A 20,294-nucleotide genomic window follows, 5' to 3' on the forward strand; every position below is an offset into this window, starting at 1 on the left:
AATCTCCTTGTAGTTTTGTTTTTGTTTTGTTTGTTTTTTAATGTTAGCATCAGATATTTTTCTTGACCTGGTCCCAGACTGGAAGCATTTGGGCCTTATATTCGCGAGGGCACCAGGGGGTCTATCAAGGCTCTTTTGCTCTGCCAAGGGCGAAGACCTGGCTTGGAGGAGAAATGTAACGTCAGACGTCAGTGTCAATGCTTAATGCTTAAAAGAGCCTTGGTGGAGCAGTGGGCTAATGCCTCCTTAAGTAACACCAGCTGCCGGCAATTAGTGCAGGTTCGCATCCCACCAGGCTCAAGGTTGACTCAGCCTTCCATCCTTCCGAGGTAGGCAAAATGAGGACCCAGATTGTTGGGGCAATTAAGCTGACTTTGTAATAATGCCGCTTGGGGGGGGGGGGCGAAAGCCCTAATAAGCAGGCATATACATAGAATGAAGGCTACTGCTAAGCTTGTAAGCCGCCCTGAGTCTTCGGAGAAGGGCGGGATATAAATGGAATTAAAATAAAAAAATAAAAATAAAAATAAATTAAAAGCGCTTTTCGGAGGAGAGCCCAGCTCTGTGCCTCCCTCTGAAAGGCAAGCCTCAGCTGACATCCTGTTGCTGCCCGAAACGGCCGGCAAATGAGTCAGATCTTTCTCTCGGTGACTTTCCAAGGGGGGCGGGCTTAATGTGGGGGCATGGAATTCAGGTGCCCGGCGGAGCCTCGCCAGAAAGAGCCAAAAGAGTTGCCCGCTTCCTTCAGCCAGCCACAGAAGGGGGGAAAAAAAACCCGCTCCGCGCCATGGAGAGCCACGAGCAGCAGCGCCGGACGCCTCAAAGCCCCCGCGGCCCCCACGTAAGCCAGATCTCGGGAGAGCCTTTTGTCTCGGCAACTGCGGGGGGGGGGGGGGAAGAGGCTGGGCTGAACGAGAGAGCCGGGAGAAGGCAGACACGCGTCGCCCACGGATGGGCTCTGGTGGCGCGGGGTCGCTTGCTCGTTTCTAGTCCCTCCGCTAACCGGGGCTGGCTGGCTGGCTGGCTGGCTGGCTAGATGGAGGCAAAGACATTCGTTCTGAACTCCATCTACCCACCCCGAGCCAGTTGAGGAAAACGGGGAGCTCTCCTTTTTAGCTCCGAGCTGCCTGTAAGGCAAGCGAATCCCGGGGTCGGTTTTCCCTTCCGCACAAGGAGGGGAGCGAGGGTGATGATGCCCGAGAGCGAAGGAGTGGTGTCGCTCCTTAGCCGGGTCTGGGCTGGAGAAATGCAAGCTGGAAGGAGGAAGCTCTTCCCGTTCTTTAGGCGAGGTGGCTCCTCTGACGGGATTTCCCCCCCCCCCCGCCGCCGCCGCCGCCGCCGCCGCCGCCGCCGAAGAAGAAGAAGAAGAAGAGAATTGCTTTCTGGATCTGATCAGCAGCCCCCTTCATCTTTGACAGGCGGTGCAAGGGCCAGGGATGGGGGTCGTGGAGAGGGTTGAACCTCAGGGAAGAGCCAAGCCCTGGCAATTGTCTGATAAAAGTTCAACGATGCTTATCGCAGGATCCCCGCGACTTCCACCCAGGCGCTGTCCCCACGTGTGTGTTTTTTACTCCGGTGTCGCTACCGCTTAGATTTTTCCCTTGGCGACCCTAGCCGATCCTCTCCTCCGGTCCATCTCTCTCGTGTCAAAAGTAGGGCTTAGCTGGAAAGACTGACAGTGCTTCCTAATGGAAGGAAGGAAGGAAGGAAGGAAGGAAGGAAGGAAGGAAGGAAGGAAGGAAGGAAGGAAGGAAGGAAGGAAGGAATTTTCTATAGAAGTAATTTAATAAACACCCCCCAAAAAAAAACATTATTGGAGTCTGATTATATTTATTTGTATGTTCGAACTTGGGAAGGAGAATGTTTTGGAGGTGGGTAATTGTTGAAGTATTACATTCATGCTTTGTTTGTTTGTTTGTTTGTTTTATATACCACTGATCTTGCTATCAAGTGACTCTGGGCATCTTACAACATGCTTTCACTTCTGCTCAAGAATTTTACCTCTGCTCCAGAATAATACATGTTGTATCTACTTTGTCCTTCTTAATTGACTTGGAAGAACCTCTCTTCCTCAAATCTGCACAGTTCTAGACCTTTCAGTATAGTGGAGGGAAAACCCAGCTTACCAGATGTTGCTGAACTGCAACAACTGGTCATGCTGTTGCGGCCTCCACAGGAATTGCGGGAATTGCACCTCCACAGAATCCAGAGAGCTGCAATAAGTTTGAAGGAATAGATTTCTCCATTTGTTCCCCTTCTGCTCCCCATCCCCATGTATTCACCTGAAGAAGCTACTAAGATATATAGCAGCCTGATCATTGAGAGGAACTGTAACACTGGGGCAGCTAGAAAAGTAAGAGATGCATACTTTTTAATAAATATTGTTTTATTTAAAATAAGCAAAATTCCCACTATTATGACAAAAAAGTAGACAGGGTTTGCATCTTGCAAGCACCACAGGGAATTCAAGGTACATCCCACTGCATTCATAGGTATGAATTAGGCTTTCTTAATGGTCCAAGTCCACAAGATGGAATTTCAAGGACATCATGCTCCACCAGCATTTACACATGTGAACATTTCTTCATCCATTTTCCCATCATTTCATAAAGATGTTTCCAAGAAACACTAATTCATCTCCTTGTTCTAATTTTTTTCACTTATGAATATGCCATATAATTGTTCATTTCATTTGTCTTCTTCAGTGAAACTGCCTTAGCCTTTGATACATTAATTTTCAGATCCATAATCTTCATTCTCTTGTACCATCTATGTGAACCTCTCAGTCATTCGTGTCTTGAACCAACAGCATAGCATCATCTCATAGAAAAGTATAGGTACATTCACATCCCCAGTGAACATATCCCTGACATTACTAAAAATGTTCCTTACAGAAATCCATTGAAGAACCGAGGAGAATCTCATTCTTACTCCCTGCTCTGTAGAATCTTTTGCTTATCATTCTGTTTGTTCTTTCACATGTTTTATTTCCAGGATATACCACAGGTCTGTAACCATATTAACCAACCATATTATGCAACTTTCAATTACAGTCACATAAAACATTGTCTAACTCAACATTGTCCATTCAGTTTATCATATGCTTTCTCTAAAAATCAACAATTGACAATACAGTTTCTTTATCAAATTAACACGTCTCAGTGACATGCTGGTCTGCAGACCTTGCATCCAGCATAAAGCTACACCACATGTTCCAAATTTTGCTCACTATTACTATTTTCAGTCAAAATGCTGCTAAAATTTCCATGAATACTTTAAATAAAAAGGGGGGTAGGGGGTAGGGAGACATTTATATGATCTGGAAAAAAACCAGTGTTTGGGGCATCTTCAAAGGAGATGATGGACATGATCAAGTCTTCCATTTTTCATGTTTTTGCATTATCTCTTGCTATCTTGTGTTTTTATAAGATAAGGCAAGCAGCAGTCTTTTAATAATCAAACACAGATGCAGTTTTTACACAAACAGTATGTAAGCAAGACATTCTTCCTAAATCAACTACATTCATATTTTAATGGTTGTTTAGTTTTGCCATCTACATCTGCAGCCTTATTATTTTTCAACATTGTCACATAATTTATTACTTCCTTGCCCTCAATCTTTCTTGAACATCAAGATAGCATTAATTTCAGTTTCAGTCTTTCACACATTGCTATCACTCTGAAATAAAAATCTCTGAAATACTTCTTCCAGCACCTCTTTACTTGAATTTCATTCCAAATAATTTTATCATGGGAGAGAGTCTTTGTTTAGCCTTTTCCACCCTCTTCCAAAACCACTTTTCATTCTCATTAAAATTGTTTTATATTATTATCAGTCTTTTCTAAACTTAACCTTTCCTTGCTGTCTTTGATTGCATTTCTACAGTAATATTCTCTCTCTTTCACACACCCACCCACCACAAAAGCCTATTGTTGTTGTTGTCGTCATAAACATCTTTATCTTTGTATCCTTCATTGATTCTCTCAATATTTTATCAAAAACAACCTCATCAGTTACACTTGATTCATTCCTTTTTTCATATGCACACATGAATGCACTGATGTTCTTATTCAAAATAACTTTTTTTTAATTGTTGTTGTTGTTGTTAGTTGCGAAGTTGTGTCCAACCCATCGCGACCCTATGGACAACGTTCCTCCAGGCTTTCCTGTCCTCTACCATCTTCTGGAGTCCATTTAAGCTCACACCTACTGCTTCAGTAACTCCATCCAGCCACCTCATTCTCTGTCGTCCCCTTCTTCTATTGCCCTCAATCTTTCCCAGCATTGGGCTCTTCTCCAGTGAGTCCTTCCTTCTCATTAGGTGGCCAAAGTATTTGAGTTTTAGCTTCAGGATCTGGCCTTCTAAAGAGCAGTCAGGGTTGATCTCCTCTAGGACTGACCGGTTTGATCGCCTTGCAGTCCAAGGGACTTGCAGGAGTCTTCTCCAGCACCAGAGTTCAAAGGCCTCAATTCTTTGGCGCTCAGCCTTTTTTATGGTCCAACTTTCACTGCCATACATTGCAACTGGGAAGACCATAGCCTTGACTATACGCACTTTTGTTGACAGGGTGATATCTCTGCTTTTTAGTGTGCTGTCTAGATTTGCCATGGTTTTCCTCCCCAGGAGCAAGCGTCTTTTAATTTCTTGGCTACAGTCCCCATCTGCAGTGATCTTGGAGCCCAGGAAAATAAAATCTGTCACTACCTCCATTTCCTCCCCATCTATTTGCCAGGAATTGAGAGGGCCGGATGCCATGATCTTGGTTTTCTTAATGTTTAGTTTCAACCCAACTTTTGCACTCTCCTTCTTCACTCGCAACAAGAGACTCTTCAGTTCCTCTTCACTTTCTGCCATTAGAGTGGTATCATCTGCATTTTTTTTTAAATTGATACACACTAAATAAATATTTTTCTAATTCATTCTTGGATCTCTAAGTAATCAGTCACTTTTTCTCTGCAGTGCTCATTCCAGCCATCCATTCATGTTATCCCCAGAATTATATTTTCACTTGGATCCAATTATCATGAACCATTTTGTGCAATTTTAATCAAAACTCACTCCTGTTTTTTTCTATTGTTAACCATATATTGCAACATGCAGAAACATGTGACCAACTTATAAATCCCTACTTTCATATGCATTCACAATACCCAAGATGACATTAATTCATTCTTTCAACATTCATTTAGCTATTTCATTCATAATTAAACCTACACCTTTATTTTCCTGTGTCATCTATTTATCATTTCCCATTAGCCACCCAGAAACCCTTTGGATAGTGAGATGGGTGGCATATATATTTAATAAATCAAAAGATCAGACTATCTTCTTCAGTTGTTATATCCATTCTCTTAGTTTTTCCATATTAATCGATTTTCTTTCTTTTCAGTCATTAATTCATGCTTTTTGCCATTTATTCATACATACATTGCAAATCATATTTTTTTCTTATGCTATGCTGTCGATAGATGGGCCTTTAGAAATTGGTCCTGCTGTCCAACATGGCTTTGGTGAATTTGGATTTTCACATAATACATTTTAGCAAGATGGTGGAAAAAGTAGACTAAGTTATCGGCCTTAATAACAGCCTTAACTGTTTCGATATACAGATTTTCTGCAGCAAAAGAACTGTACGTACCTATATATTTTGTGTACATTTCAATCATTCTACTACAAATGTAATCAAAACTCCCTTTTATCCATGCATGCTTCATGCTCCTCTATGTAAGCCAGCATCTCTAACCTAATGTCTACCTTGCAAACTAATATAATGTTTTTTGCATTCCCCAATTAAGAGATATCCACAGTGCACTGACACAGAGTCAGAATAGGCTATTTAGGGTTCCTGAGATTAATTGGCGCTGCTTACAGTTCCTTATCTGAGGTACAATCTGGATAGCATTTATTAAATTCCAGGCTCGCTTTACTCTGAAGTATCCTTTAATTGGGCTCAGAGGACCATATCAGAAATGTATGATTATTTATAGGTAAATATTTGTCAATAGGGTAAGTTTTTGGTGTTAACATTGTAAAATATGGTATTCTGTCCTGTCTCTCCTTCTCTTAGTCAGGAAAGGACATCATCAAAGACAGGAAGAGAAACAAGGAGAGGGAGAGAAGATTCACTAAAACAAAAAAAATAGAATGAAATGTTATTAAGACATAGAGCCATGGTGGCGCAGTGCTTAGAAGGCAGTACTGTAAACTAATTCTGCCAGCTGCCAGCAGTTTGATTCTCACCATCTCAAGGTTGACTCAGCCTTCCATCCTTCTGAGGTCGATAAAATGAACACCCAGATTGTTGGGGGCAATAGGCTGACTCTGTAATCCGCTTAGAAAGGGCTGTAGATACCGCGCTGTGGAGCAGTATATAAGTCTAAGTGCTATTGCATGTTTGTGTGGAACCCAGATTTCCCTATGAGGAGTATACATCAGGAGTCAACAACCAGGAGCTACAATTGCTTAGTTAGGTTTTTAGCTAGGAGTTTTTAACCTTTTCCTAAAGTTTTTGAGGGAGAGGATTTGCTTCTAGATTTTGGCACCGCAATCTTGATAGTATCATGACTGAGAAGCAACAGCAAACGTTTTTGGAGATTAGAGAGAATGGAGTATCAGCAGTTACATTAATCCAGTTAAGTTAAAGTAACTATTCATTCATCTTTACTTCCTTGATATGGAAGAAGTTTAAAACAAATTACTGAATAGGGTTGGAACAATCAGTCTAGTGCGGAATTATATGAGAATATAGCTGATGTAGAGATCAAGGACAAGTGAGTTGTACAATGTGGGCATATTTATATGTATTCAGGAGCATAGCTCAGCTGTTACAGTTCAGTCTTACAGATAAATCATAGGAAGCTCCACTGATTTGTTTTGGATCAAGGATTTAAGCTGGCCATGAAAAAAACTAATTTCATCCCCAAGACTTGAAGTTCACAAAGGGGGGGGGGGAATGGATTACTTTGAGAATTAGCAAATTATTAGCAAAGATATAGGATGGTCATGTTTCTCTTGAAAAATAATTGAATAATAATTATTATGCTTTATAGATCTTACAATGCAATTCTAAGGGCAACCAAATCATCACTGAATAGGATCGCATTGCTTTTCCTCGGAGACAGAGAAGCATAGGATGACGCTGCTGGTTCCCCAAATTGTATTATTTCCTATCTTTGCTTCTTCACTGGAGTCTTTCACCAAAAACAATGATGGACAGTCATCATTGCAATTAAATTTCAGTCCACCAATCAGACTAATCTTTCCTACATCATAAATAGTCAAACCTTTGTACAAAACATAGAGTTCCTTCTCTCCTCAACCCCCCTCGTTCCTCTTGCTTTGACTGGCAAACCTTTCTTTCCATCCTTTAGGTCCATTTAACTACTTGAAGCTGTCGTGCTGGATTGCTTACAGGCCATTAAGCACATCAGATGTTTAGATATACACCTAAGGAGAGCCTGCAAGCACACAAATCAGTAGTGCTAAATGTACTCTATACACTAGTCAAGAAGCCATTAATAGCTACACTATGTTCCAATGTTTTCTGATAAGCAGGTGCAACATTTTTACAAGCGACACAGTATTGCACAGGTAGTCCTCAACTTAGGGCCACAATTGAGCCCAAAATTTCTGTCGCTAAGTGAGAAAATTTACAACTTTTCTTGTCACATCTGTTAAGTGAATCACTGCAGTTGTTAAATTAGTAACACAGCCGCTAAGCAAATCTGGCTTTCCCCATTGACTTCGCTTGTCAGAAGGTGTCAAAAGATAATCACATGACCCTAGGAGACTACAAAGGGTCATAAATGTGAATCAGTTCCCTAGCATCTGAATTTTGATCACATGGCCTTGGGGATGCTGCAATGGTCGTAAGTGTGAAAAATGGTCATAAGTCACTTTTTTCGGTGCTGTTCTAACTTCCAATGGTCACTAAATGAACTGTTGTAAGTTGTGGACTACCTGTATTGTCTCTGCTTTTACTACTCTTTAGATTGTTTAGGTAATTGTGACTAATATTTACTGCGAATGCTTTGGATTAAAAGTGTGTTTGGTTAATGCTTGCCAGCTAGGAAAAATGAGTGGTAGAGTGGTAGAAATGCCAGTGTTATAATTTATGTACATCTTTGAGGCACAGATATGGTATCATGCTAAGCTAAAATGTGTTGACTTTGCTTGGGGTTTAATCTGAAACCTCACTGTGATTTGTGATTCATTTAATAAGTGATGGTTTAATTTGTTGTATAAACCGGACTCGGTAAGTAAAGATTTGTGAACATAGATTTTTAAGGATTCAGATTTTGAAGAATTTGACCATTTGAATGACTTTTGAGAAAGAAAATAAAAGAAAACCAGCCTAACTTATTTTCTCTGCCATATAAATAACTTCCAAAATCTCAGTATACAGAAGTTTTCTTTAGTGTTTCCTCATTTGTGAATGCAAAGCATTCTGCTCACTCTGAGAAGTATTTTTTTCTTTAATTAATGTGGTTCATTCTGGTCCTAATGAGACCAAATTAAGCTCTAACAACAGCTGCCTTTGTTTCAGCTGTAGGTATCAAATTCTTTGGTATTTTAACACAGATACAAACTAAAGGCAACGTTAAAATGAAAATTGGCAATTCTTGTTGTATGATAACTATATCACATGTGGTAATACAAGAAAAATGCCATGTCCTACAAATTGCTGTTTGAATTATTTGTAACACTATTTGCAACACTGTAGTGTAGTAGTCTATGCCCCAACCACCAGTGCTGAAGAGGATGAAATTGACCAGTTCTATGAAGCACTACAGCACCTTATAGAACTAACACCAAAAAATGATGTTCTTATCATCATGGGGGATTGGAATGCTAAAGTAGGAAGCCAAAAGATAACTGGAATAACAGGCAAGTTTGGCCTTGGAGTGCAAAATGAAGCAGGGCACAGGCTGATAGAATTCTGTCAAGAGAATACGATGGTCATAGCAAACACTCTTTTCCAACAACCCAAGAGACGGCTCTACACATGGACATCACCAGATGGTCAACACAGAAATCAGATTGACTATATGCTCTGCAGCCAAAGATGGAGAAGCTCTATACAGTCAGTAAAAACAAGACCAGGAGCTGACTGTGGCTCAGACCATGAGCTTCTCCTTGCAAAGTTTAGGCTTAAACTGAAGAAAGTAGGGAAAAGCACTAGGCCACTCAGGTATGAATTAAATCATATCCCTGTTGAATATACAGTAGAGGTGACAAATAGATTTAAGGAATTAGATCTGATAGACAGAGTGCCTGAAGAACTATGGACAGAGGTTCGCGACATTGTACAACAGGTAGCAACCAAAACCATCCCAAAGAAAAAGAAATGCAAGAAAGCAAAATGGCTGTCTGAGGAAGCTTTGCAAATAGCTGAGGAAAGGAGGGAAGCGAAAGGCAAGGGAGAAAAAGAAAGATACACCCAATTGAATGCAGAATTCCAGAGAATAGCAAGAAGAGATAAGAATGCCTTCTTAAATGAACAGTGCAAAGAAATAGAAGAAAATAATAGAATAGGGAGGACCAGAGATCTTTTCAAGAAAATTGGAGAAATGAAGGGAACGTTTAATGCAAAAATGGGCATGATAAAGGACCAAAATGGCAGGGACCTAACAGAGGCAGAAGAGATTAAGAAGAGGTGGCAAAATTACACAGAAGAACTATACAAGAATGAGCTTAACGTCCCTGATAATCACAATGAGGTGGTCACTGACCTCGAGCCAGACATCCTAGAATGTGAAGTGAAGTGGGCCTTAGAAAAGCTGAGCAACAACAAAGCTAGTGGAAGTGACAGTATTCCAGCTGAGCTATTCAAAATCTTAAAAGACAATGCAGTAAAAGTGCTACACTCAATTTGCCAGCAAATTTGGAAAACTCAACAATGGCCACAGGATTGGAAAAGATCAGTTTACATTCACCATTGCACTCATTTCTCATGCTAGTAAAGTCATGCTTAAAATCCTACAAGCTAGACTTCAGCAGTATGTGGATCGAGAACTACCAGAAGTGCAGGCAGGATTTCGAAGAGGCAGAGGAACTAGAGATCAAATTGCCAACATACGCTGGATCATGGAGAAAGCTAGGGAGTTCCAGAAAAACATCTACTTCTGCTTCATTGACTATGCTAAAGCCTTTGATTGTGTGGATCATAACAAACTGTGGCAAGTTCTTAAAGAGATGGGAGTACCAGATCATCTTATTTGTCTCTTGAGAAACCTATATGCGGATCAAGAAGCAACAGTGAGAACTGGACACGGAACCACTGATTGGTTCAAAATTGGGAAAGGAGTCCGGCAAGGCTGTATACTGTCGCCCTGCCTATTTAACTTATATGCAGAGCACATCATGAGAAAGGCAGGGCTAGATGAATCAAAAGTTGGAATTAAGATTGCCGGAAGAAATATCAACAACCTAAGATACGCAGATGATACCACTCTAATGGCAGAAAGTGAAGAAGAACTAAAGAGCCTCTTGTTGCGGGTGAAGAAGGAGAGTGCAAAACTTGGGTTGAAACTTAACATTAAGAAAACCAAGATCATGGCATCTGGCCCTCTCAATTCCTGGCAAATAGATGGGGAAGAAATGGAGGTAGTGACAGATTTTATTTTCCAAGATCACTGCAGATGGGGACTGTAGCCAAGAAATTAAAAGACGCTTGCTCCTGGGGAGGAAAGCCATGGCAAATCTAGACAGCACACTAAAAAGCACAGACATCACCCTGTCAACAAAAGTGTGTATAGTCAAGGCTATGGTCTTCCCAGTTGCAATGTATGGCAGTGAAAGTTGGACCATAAGAAAGGCTGAGCGCCAAAGAATTGAGGCCTTTGAACTGTGGTGCTGGAGAAGACTCCTGCGAGTCCCTTGGACTGCAAGGCGATCAAACCGGTCAGTCCTAGAGGAGATCAACCCTGACTGCTCTTTAGAAGGCCAGATCCTGAAGCTAAAACTCAAGTACTTTGGCCACCTAATGAGAAGGAAGGACTCACTGGAGAAGAGCCTAATGCTGGGAAAGATCGAGGGCAATAGAAGAAGGGGACGACAGAGAATGAGGTGGCTGGATGGAGTCACTGAAGCAGTAGGCGTGAGCTTAAATGGACTCCAGAAGATGGTAGAGGACAGGAAGGCCTGGAGGAATGTTGTCCATAGGGTCGCGATGGGTCGGACACGACTTCGCAGCTAACAACAACAACAGTGGGATGGTACAGACATACTGGTGGCTTCAGTGCTCTTAATTGATTAAAAATCAGATCTACTCCTAGGGGTGTTGTATTGGCTATATATATTCTGTATCATCGCAGGGAAAGCATCCTTGATCATGTTTAAAGGAAGTGCATGCAGAAGGCAGGTTTCCCATCAATCATTAGCTGATCCTTCTGAGACGTAAAGCCAATTTTTCTTCTGTCCTTGGAGGAAAGTAATAAAGAGCATTGATTAAACCCTAATAGAGGGTGTCATAAAATCTGCTAAAGATATACGGACATGGTTGTGTAATTCCCCCCCTAACTCTAGGAGCACATAGGTTGTAGAATACTTGCTGAAGTAGTTTATTAGGAACAACCTTCTGAAAGACTGTAGTGTATATTTTTACATTCAGACATGGCAGGTATAATTGTATGTGAAAAAGACCTTGGGAGACTGGACAAAGAGAGGCAGACAAGAGGCAGCATAGTCTTCAGCTAGACAGTGGATGAGGCAATAGGCTCAGAAGTTTCTCAAGCTGTAAAGGTTTTAAATATAGAAATAACCCATCTGGTTGGGGTTATAGTTCCTAACTAATTCCTACCATAAGACCAGCATCAATGTTGCAACTATTGAAGTATAATTCTCAGTACCCATATCCTTTACAGCCCAAGTAAATATGCTGTGCTGTCTCTTTAACTATGCTATGTTTCCTTGGCTGCATCTCTCTGCACAGCCTTCCAAGGTCTTTCTCACATGCCATCTTGCCAGGTTAATAAGGAAAAATTGAGGGTCTTTTCCTCACTACTGACTCAAAGTGCTATCCACCAATGGCATAACATTTGCTGCCTTCATCATCAACCCTGTCCTGCTTTTGCGGGTGGGGGTGTAACTTTTTGAATGGAAGTGGGAGATGGGCTGGCAATGTGTGTGGAGAGGGATTTATAGAAAATCAGGATTCAGTGTTTGGCGATTGACCATTAGATAGTAAAAATAGACTTAGATGGTAAAAATAGCTTTGGATAGTAAAAATCTAGAAGATGGCCCCAGACTTGTTTTGCTCTTGATATAAAGCATATGTTGAATAAGAGGAAGCATCATCAAAACTGCAACACTGAGACACTGTTGTAGAACATAGAAAGGGAGTTTTATTGCCTTTTATAAAGCAGATTGCACTGGTGTTATTCATAAAGGTATAATACACAAAAAGGGAATTAAATAAGGCACCAATTCCAGAGTTACAGAAAACATTAGGAATAGAAGTGCTTTATATCTCATGTAAAGGGATGCGGTGGCTCAGTGGGTTAGGACGCTGAGCTTGTCGATCAGAAGGTCGGCAGTTTGGCGGGTCGAATCCCGAGTGCCACGTAACAGAGTGAGCACCTGGGACTTCCGGTGGCGACGCGGTGCCGAAGACAGCCGTCTCCGGGCTGTCCGCTCCGCAGCTGTGTTTATCCATCGTAAACAGCGCCGATCAGCTGTTTAGATGGATTTGAAGCCCCCTCCTCGGGAGAAGAGGAGGGGGTGAGGCCCCAGGTAGGGGTTGAGCTCTCTGGGGCCGCCTGAGCTGTGAGTTTGGGCGGCTGAAGGATTGAGCCCCCCCGAAGCCTGGGTTTCTCCGAGCTGCGCAGCGTCTCTGCTCCGTGATTTTTGGAGCAGAGCCAGGCGTTAGCAACCACCCCTGCCAGAAGGAAATACCTTTGAGTATCAAGATGCAGGCAGAGCGGTACAGGAGGTCATGGTGATGTGGACTTTTATTTTTACTCTCTAGCTCAATGGATTTTATAGCTTTAAAGTGAAAGTGCGCAACAAGTGAAAGTGGGGAAAGATGGCGGCCAAAACTTCTAAAGCTCTTCGGAGTGCGGGGTCTTCCCTGGTGCAGCAGACCTCGTTGCAAGCTTTGCTTCCTCCTGCACCTCCTCCGGCATTGACGCTTAAGGATTTACAAGATGCCTTTGAAAAGCATTCACAATTGATGTCTGATATGATGGATGAAAAGTTGAAAAAGCTGGAGGAGAAATTGGAGAAGATGGAAGAGAAGTTTAGAGCAATGAGGGTAGACATCTTGTCTATAATTGAAAGTGTAGCTGAATGTGTGCAACAGCTGGGGGAAAAAGTGGAGGATCTCAGTCAAAAGAACTCTATATTAGAAGTAAAGGTATTAGAGAATGAAAATATAAGGGACAAAATGGACGGAGAATTGAGCCTTGTTCAGTACCATCAGATGCAGTATGCTATTAGAATCAGGGGCTTAAAAGAGAATCCTAAAGAAGATTTAAAGCAGCTGATCTCTGAGGCTTTGGAAGTGGTATTGGGCCAGCCAGCATCTGAAATTGAGGGAAGCATGGATAAAATTTTTCGTGTAAATTCATGGATTGCAAGACAGAGGAAGTTACCCAGAGATGTGGTGGTCTATTTCACAAAGAGAGTAATTAGAGATGAAGTCATTCAAGCTGCTTATGATACTAAATTGGTAGTTGCTGAGCAAGAAGTCCTGGTTTTAAAAGAGATTCCTCCAAAGATTTTAAGGAGAAGGAAAGATTTTGCATTTCTTACACAGGAACTTAAGAAATGTGATATCAAGTTTAGATGGGAGATTCCAGTCGGACTGGTGGTGATGCACGAAGGTAAAAGACATCGTCTGGTTACTGTGGCCCAGGCACGTGATTTTTACAGCAACGTGTTAAAAGTAACCCCCCTATCACTTCTGGAAGCTGCAAAGGGGTATGGTGAGGGAAAGCCTCAAGATGTTGCAGATAGACAGACAGAGGAGAATGGTGTTGGAGGGGATCAAGTTACAGTCTCATCGGATGCTGCTGGAGAGCAGAGGATGTCGCGTGCCGCCCTAAGACGAGTGGGACGAGAGCAGGAGCGAGACCAGCAGAAAGCTATGGAACTCTCAAAGCGTACTTACAGTGAAGCTGTGGGAGGGGCGCGGTCCAAAGAAGTTACAGGGGCCATTTCAGACGTGCTCCAAAAGCTTTGGTGCGTCAAGATTGGTGACTAAATTTCTAATTTAGAATGTCAGTGGATTAAATTCATCATAGAGGAGAAAGAAAGTCTTTCAATATTCAAAACAATTTAAGACTGATGTTATTTGGTTGCAAGAAACGCATATTAGGGTTATGGACCAAAAGTATTTATTGAATTTAAGATTTGGTACGCAAGCTCCTAATTAACAACAAGTTGACTTTACTTAACTTACTACATATAAAGGGTACTTAATTGGATTATAAAAAATTTTAAATTTTTTATTTTTTTTCCATTGGAGATTGGAATGGTGTCCTAGACGTATAGATGGATAAAGTGGGTTGGTTTTTTTTAAGCGTGTCATGAATCATGCTAGATTGCCTAAATTTCTTTTTTATTTGAACTCAAGGATGATCTGGAATTGTGAGACATTTGGCGTGATATACGCAAGAACTATTTTTGATCATAGTTCAGTTTGGTTGAGATTAATAAGGTTAATAGAGATAGGCGTTTTTGGCGCGTAATTGAGAATTTGTTTAGAAATTAGAGGTAAATAGTAGATGAAAGGTTTTTTTTTGAAATTAATATGAATAAGGATTGGGACTAAGAAATTTCATTTAGCATTTGAGTAAAGCTTCTTTTCTGTTTTTCTTCTTTTTTTATCTGTAATATTAATATTGTTTGTAATCATTTTACATGAGCTAGAGGGTGATAGAATTAATAGTTTATTGTAGATAGCATATGGATGCTTATGTTTGTTTTTTGTTTCTATACCCTGTATTTAGCTCTGGGAAGTCGGGGGGGGGGGAGGGGGGAATGGGGGAGAGGGATAGGGAGGGTTAGATAGGGGTGGGGGAGGGGAGGATTGATAAAGTTAAAATGTACTGTAAAACTTTTTAAATAAAAAAAAAACAGAGTGAGCACCTGTTACTCATCCCAGCTTCTGCCAACCTAGCAGTTCGAAAGCACGTAAAAATGCAAGTAGAAAAATAGGGACCACTACGGTGGGAAGGTAACAGCATTCCGTGCGCCTTTGGCGTCTAGTCATGCCGGCCACATGACCACGGAGACGTCCTTGGACAAGCGCTGGCTCTTCGGCTTTGAAACGGAGATGAGCACCGGCCCCTAGAGTCAGAAACGACTAGCACACATGTGCGGGGGAACCTTTACCTTTTACTTATATCTCATGAGGCATTAGATTGCGATTGATTAAAAAGATGTGTAGGAAAAAGAGGGGGAGGGGAAATTACCTATAAGCCTACCATTTGCTCCCTATTTCTTTACCAGATTAAAAAATATTGAGCAACATTATAACTGAGTTCACATTATGGCTTACTCAATGTACAAGGTCCACCTATGTACCTAAAGATACACAAGTTGTTTTAGTATCATAGAAAAAAAACATGACATGTTTTCTGAATTTGAGCTGTTATTCAAATTTATACTTGGGTTACATTTATTTTAGGAAATTGTATTACCAGTAAAAGTTTCAAGACACCAGGTGCCTTTCCTCTCTTTGTACGATGAATCTCATGTTGCAGAATACACAACTAAGATTATTACATTACTTGGCAAAACTACAGTACATTTACTAGTCTATGGATTAAATATTTCTCGTGCCAGTTTTTTTCCCCCTGTAACTGGAACAAACAAAGTAAATTCTGTTTTGTTTTCTTAAATTGTCTTTACAATTTAAAGGCTGAAACACTATGTAACTTAAAATTCATTCATATAATCTGTGGGAAAGTAGAGAAGAAAGAAAAATGTGTTATCTATCAGCATATTAATTGTATATGTAATGAATAGATTTTTTTTTAATCCCCACTCAGAAAAAACAGCCGCATTGTATGTTAGTAACAGTTAACAACATTCTCATAGGATATACTAATATTTTTCTCGCCATGAAATGTAGAAACTTGAAAAAATAAGGCAGAAGATTAAATGTCCTTCTACAAACAGGCATAAGTTCTTTGTCCAACTAGAAATGATCTCCTTTCTATGCATGCATTTAGTAGAAAATGCAAAACCATCAGAACATCACATGCAAATCTCTCGATATATTAGAAGCTGGTTTTATGCAAAATATGTTATTCTTAGCCTGATTTTAAAGATTCCTAAACAACCTGTCTTGTTGGGTCATTGTTTCAGAAATATTTCCTTACCTAACCAGAGAAAAAGAATGACCAATGGCAAAAAAAAACTATTGGAAGTGGGAATGCCTTCCAACTTCCTGCTAGCTGACTGCCCTCTTGTAGCCAATGATGGGACACTTTACCTCAGACCTGGGCATTTTATGGTCTGTGGGCCACATCCAGCCTGTGGGCAGTTCCATTCTGTGGTACTGGCAGACACGGCAGTTGGGGGGGAGGCATCAGTAGTGTCAGGGGTAGGGTGTCAGTGGCGGGGCTGGGGCACAAGAGTCCCTTGTTTCTCATGCTTGATTGCCTACCCACGGTCTACCTGGCTTCCAGTGAGCTAGAAAGGGGATCTACTTGATCTCCAGGGCCAAAGGAATGATTGGATTATCTGGCCTCCAAAAGACCAGGGTGAGACTAGTCTATTGAAACTTTGGTCGGCAATGTAGCTGTGCAGCAGCACTGAAGCAACCACAAAAACTTGCCAAATTTCAATCCCATGGGTATTTTAGATTTTGGACCCATTCTGTTGACTAGCTCATTTTAGGTACTTTGGTTCACAAATGGTTGCCCCACGATACACTCTGTCACCTAGACATGAGAGTTTTACTAGTATTTACGACATTCAGTGTGTCACATTCACATGTGATTGTATTCTTAGAGAATTTTATATCTGCTTACTTGGAAATAAGTCTCTGGATTCAAAAGGGACTTTGAATTCAGAGGCTTATTTGACATTTTGAGAATTTGAGGTTTCAGATCCAGCTTTCCTTCTGCTGTAACCACTGTGGCGCTAGTAAGGTATATTCTTGGCTAAACATGGGCCAGGAGTCTTTCTTTCCTAACGGACCAAGTTGGGATGGCTGACATTTACTGTAATATATCAATACTACTATTGCTTATCTTCAGTAATTATGAGCAAGTAAGAGAGAGAAAAGCAGAGAGATTTGAGGCCTAACAGAGATTATGATAATTAAGTCAAATTTTTTTTTAAAAAAAGGATAAATTCCGCATGTTATTATTTTCACAGGCTCTCTAATTAATGTCTAGATATCTCTGTGAAGGAATCTGTAGCTCTCCAAATATAGTAGAATAACTCCTAGCATCCGTACTCATAACCTATACAAGAATATGGTAACTGTACTACAAGTCAGTAGAAATCACTAGTATTTTAGTTAATTATATTGCCTTCCTTCAAAAAATGATGATAAAAAGATTGGGATTCTTTTTGATGTTGTTGTTGTTGTGCCTTCAAGTCAGTTTTTGACTCCTGATGACTGACAGAACTAGAACCTTGGAAAGATTTTTGGAATTGGTTTGCTCTTGCCTCCTTCTTAGAGAGAGAGGGGGGAGGATTGGCCCAAGGTCACCCAGTTGGCTTTGTGCCAAAGACAGGACTAGAACTCATGGTCCATTACACCAAACTGGCTTATACAGAGAAATTAGCAAGTGAAAATTATATATTCATAACTACCGTTGCACTGTAAGCAATGATTCAATTGCTCCGAATATAGCATAAAATAGAATCTAATAAGTCAATGTCTGTTTGCAATCTGCTGCAGCATCTAGAGTCCTCTTTGGGCACATGTGCTTTAATCCACAGGCTGACCTTTTGACTAAGTGTACATTGCATCATTAATCAAACTGTTTGTGCATACATACCTTGAGTTAATATTTATTAGGAACTTTCTCTTTCAAGAATCTGAAATGTCAATAAGGCTGTACTGCTAATTCATCAGTAGGACTTTCCTCTCTCTTTAAATAATCCTTTCTATCTTGCCATGTTGTTTCTTGGTAAAATGTTTGTGTGTGTGTGCATATGCGCATACAAGCACGCCTTCAAATATTTTTTTTAGTCCTGGCAAATGCCTGGAATTATTCCCTGCAGTTTTCTTGGCAAGATTTTTCAGAAGTGGTTTGCCACTGCCTCCTGCTTAGGGCTGAAAGAATGGAACTTAGGTAAGGTGGATGACACCTTGCCTTAGGTGTCATCCCACTGGCTTTGGGCCTAAGACAGGATTGCAACTCACAGTGCACAGCTTTCTAGCCTGCTGCCTTAACCGCTACACCAAACTGGCTTCTTTTTGGTAAAATAAAGGAGACTTTACCATTGCCTTCCAAAGTGCAGTATGAAATCATTCCTTTGCCATAGTTACTAAAATGATCAGCTACTTCCAGCATCTTCTTATATTTCTGCTGCCCAAACCTGGTTCCTGCTTGCTTTAACTCTGAAGCTGGGATCACCTTAATGCCTTGGGTGAACCTCCAGGAATGAAAGGTAGTATAGTACAGGGGTAGGCAACCTTGGCTCTTTTATGACTGGTGGACTTCAACTCCCAGAATTCCTGAGTCAGCCATGCTGAGGGGAAAGGGAGAGGTTTCCAAGCTGAGCCATACTGGCTCAGGAATTCTGGGAGTTGAAGTCCACGAGTCATAAAAGAGCCAAGGTTGCCTACCCCTGGTATAGTTAAAACTCCCTCTTTTCCTCTCTGGGCCACCCCGTGTCCACTGTCCACCAATACAGTTCAATCATATTGCATTGGGAAAGAGTTTGCACCACTCAAAAAGTTCCCCCATCAGGTGCCCTCAAGTGTTGGGACTTTCTCAGTCTGCAAACAGCTCATATAAATTCCTTAGCTTTGCTTCCTCCCAGCTCCCCATAAATTCCAACCATTCCTACCTTTCCCCTCCCCTAGCCTCTGTTGTCAGGTTGCGAGTAGCAGCAATTTATAAGTAAGGAGTCAGTCAGCCTTGACAGGATTACCTGCATAGTTTTTTCTTTCTTTCCGTCTTTTAAAAAGTCTTTTCTTAACTTTTTAAAATCTTTTCTTACTTTTTCTAAGCTTAAGTTTGATTAGTTGACTTTTTTTTGTAATTTGTAAATAAAACTAAAAAAATGCAGAGACAGACTACCAAAGTTTAAGAAACAGGTGAAAGCTGTCTGTTTACATATCAGAACAAATGGTGAAAGAAGGGAAGGGAAGCTGACAATGATCTCAGGAAGGAACTTACTAAGAACTTCCGAGCAATGTTAAAAGGAGAACAGGCAGTTTTATAGTAACATAAAAGTTGGAAACATGGGGAAAAATAAACAAGAAAAGTCCTGTAAAAGAAAAAGGAGATTCCAGTATTGAATTAGAATGCTAAAAGATGTCAATGGGAGGAAGTAATTAAAAGCAATGAAGATAGGAGTATGCTGAAATTCTGTAACAGTAGGGATGTCAACATCCAAGATTCCTTAAAACAGTCCGTGGACCAGTACCGGGCCACGGCATGCCAGCAACTGGTCTGCACAAACATGGAAAGCCCCATCCACAGGATGCAGGCAGCACACAAAATCATACACCCTCCGGTCCGTGAAAAAACATCTTTCCACGGAACTGGTCCCTGGTGCCCAAAAGGTTGGGGACCTCTGCCTTAGAAAATACTCTTCATTCTATCCTAAGCCATAAAAGCTCACTGGGGGACTAGCACAGCCACTGTTTTATAGTCTAACCCAAGAGGTCGGCAATTTTAAACACTCAAAGAGCCACTTGGACCCGTTTCCCAGAGGGGGGAAAAAACATTGGGAGCCGCAAAACCCCTGCGCGTGTGCACGCAAGGGTGGGGAGCTTGATTGAAGAATTTAATTTAATTTAATTTAATAACATTTATATACCGCCCTTCTCCCTGAGGACTCAGGGCGGTTCACAGGGCAGAATAAAATACCAAATACAAACATTAAAAAAAGATTAAACAGTTGCCCTAGTTAAAACAATAAAAGTACAATTCTAAAAACCCCAAGATAAAAATTAAGAGACCAAAGATGAAACAACCCCACCGATCCCCATCAGGCTAGGCCAGCTTGTACAAACAAAAACGTCTTGAGATCGCGACGAAAGGAGCGAAGATCGGGCGCCATCCGGAGCTCTACCGGTAGCTGATTCCACAGCTCCGGAGCGCCCACAGAGAAGGATCTCCCCCTGGGGGCCACCAATCGACATTCTCTGAT

The 20,294-nt window shown here is 41.2% G+C and overlaps 1 protein-coding gene across 2 annotated transcripts in view; it reads left to right on the forward strand.

Moving 5' to 3' along the window:
* The first annotated feature begins 265 nt into the window (after positions 1-265).
* GNE (glucosamine (UDP-N-acetyl)-2-epimerase/N-acetylmannosamine kinase) overlaps positions 266-20,294 on the forward strand; it is a 60,665-nt gene continuing 40,636 nt past the window's right edge. The window contains exon 1 of one of the 2 annotated variants that reach the window (XM_081320861.1): positions 266-841. In XM_081320861.1, coding sequence (XP_081176987.1) covers positions 674-841 — 168 coding nt within the window. In that variant the 5' untranslated portion in view covers positions 266-673. The remainder of the gene's footprint in view (positions 842-20,294) is intronic. The other variant, XM_081320860.1, reaches the window with a different exon arrangement.

This window comes from Vipera berus, assembly GCF_964194415.1.
Source record: "Vipera berus genome assembly, chromosome: 2".
Taxonomy (NCBI): domain Eukaryota; kingdom Metazoa; phylum Chordata; class Lepidosauria; order Squamata; family Viperidae; genus Vipera; species Vipera berus.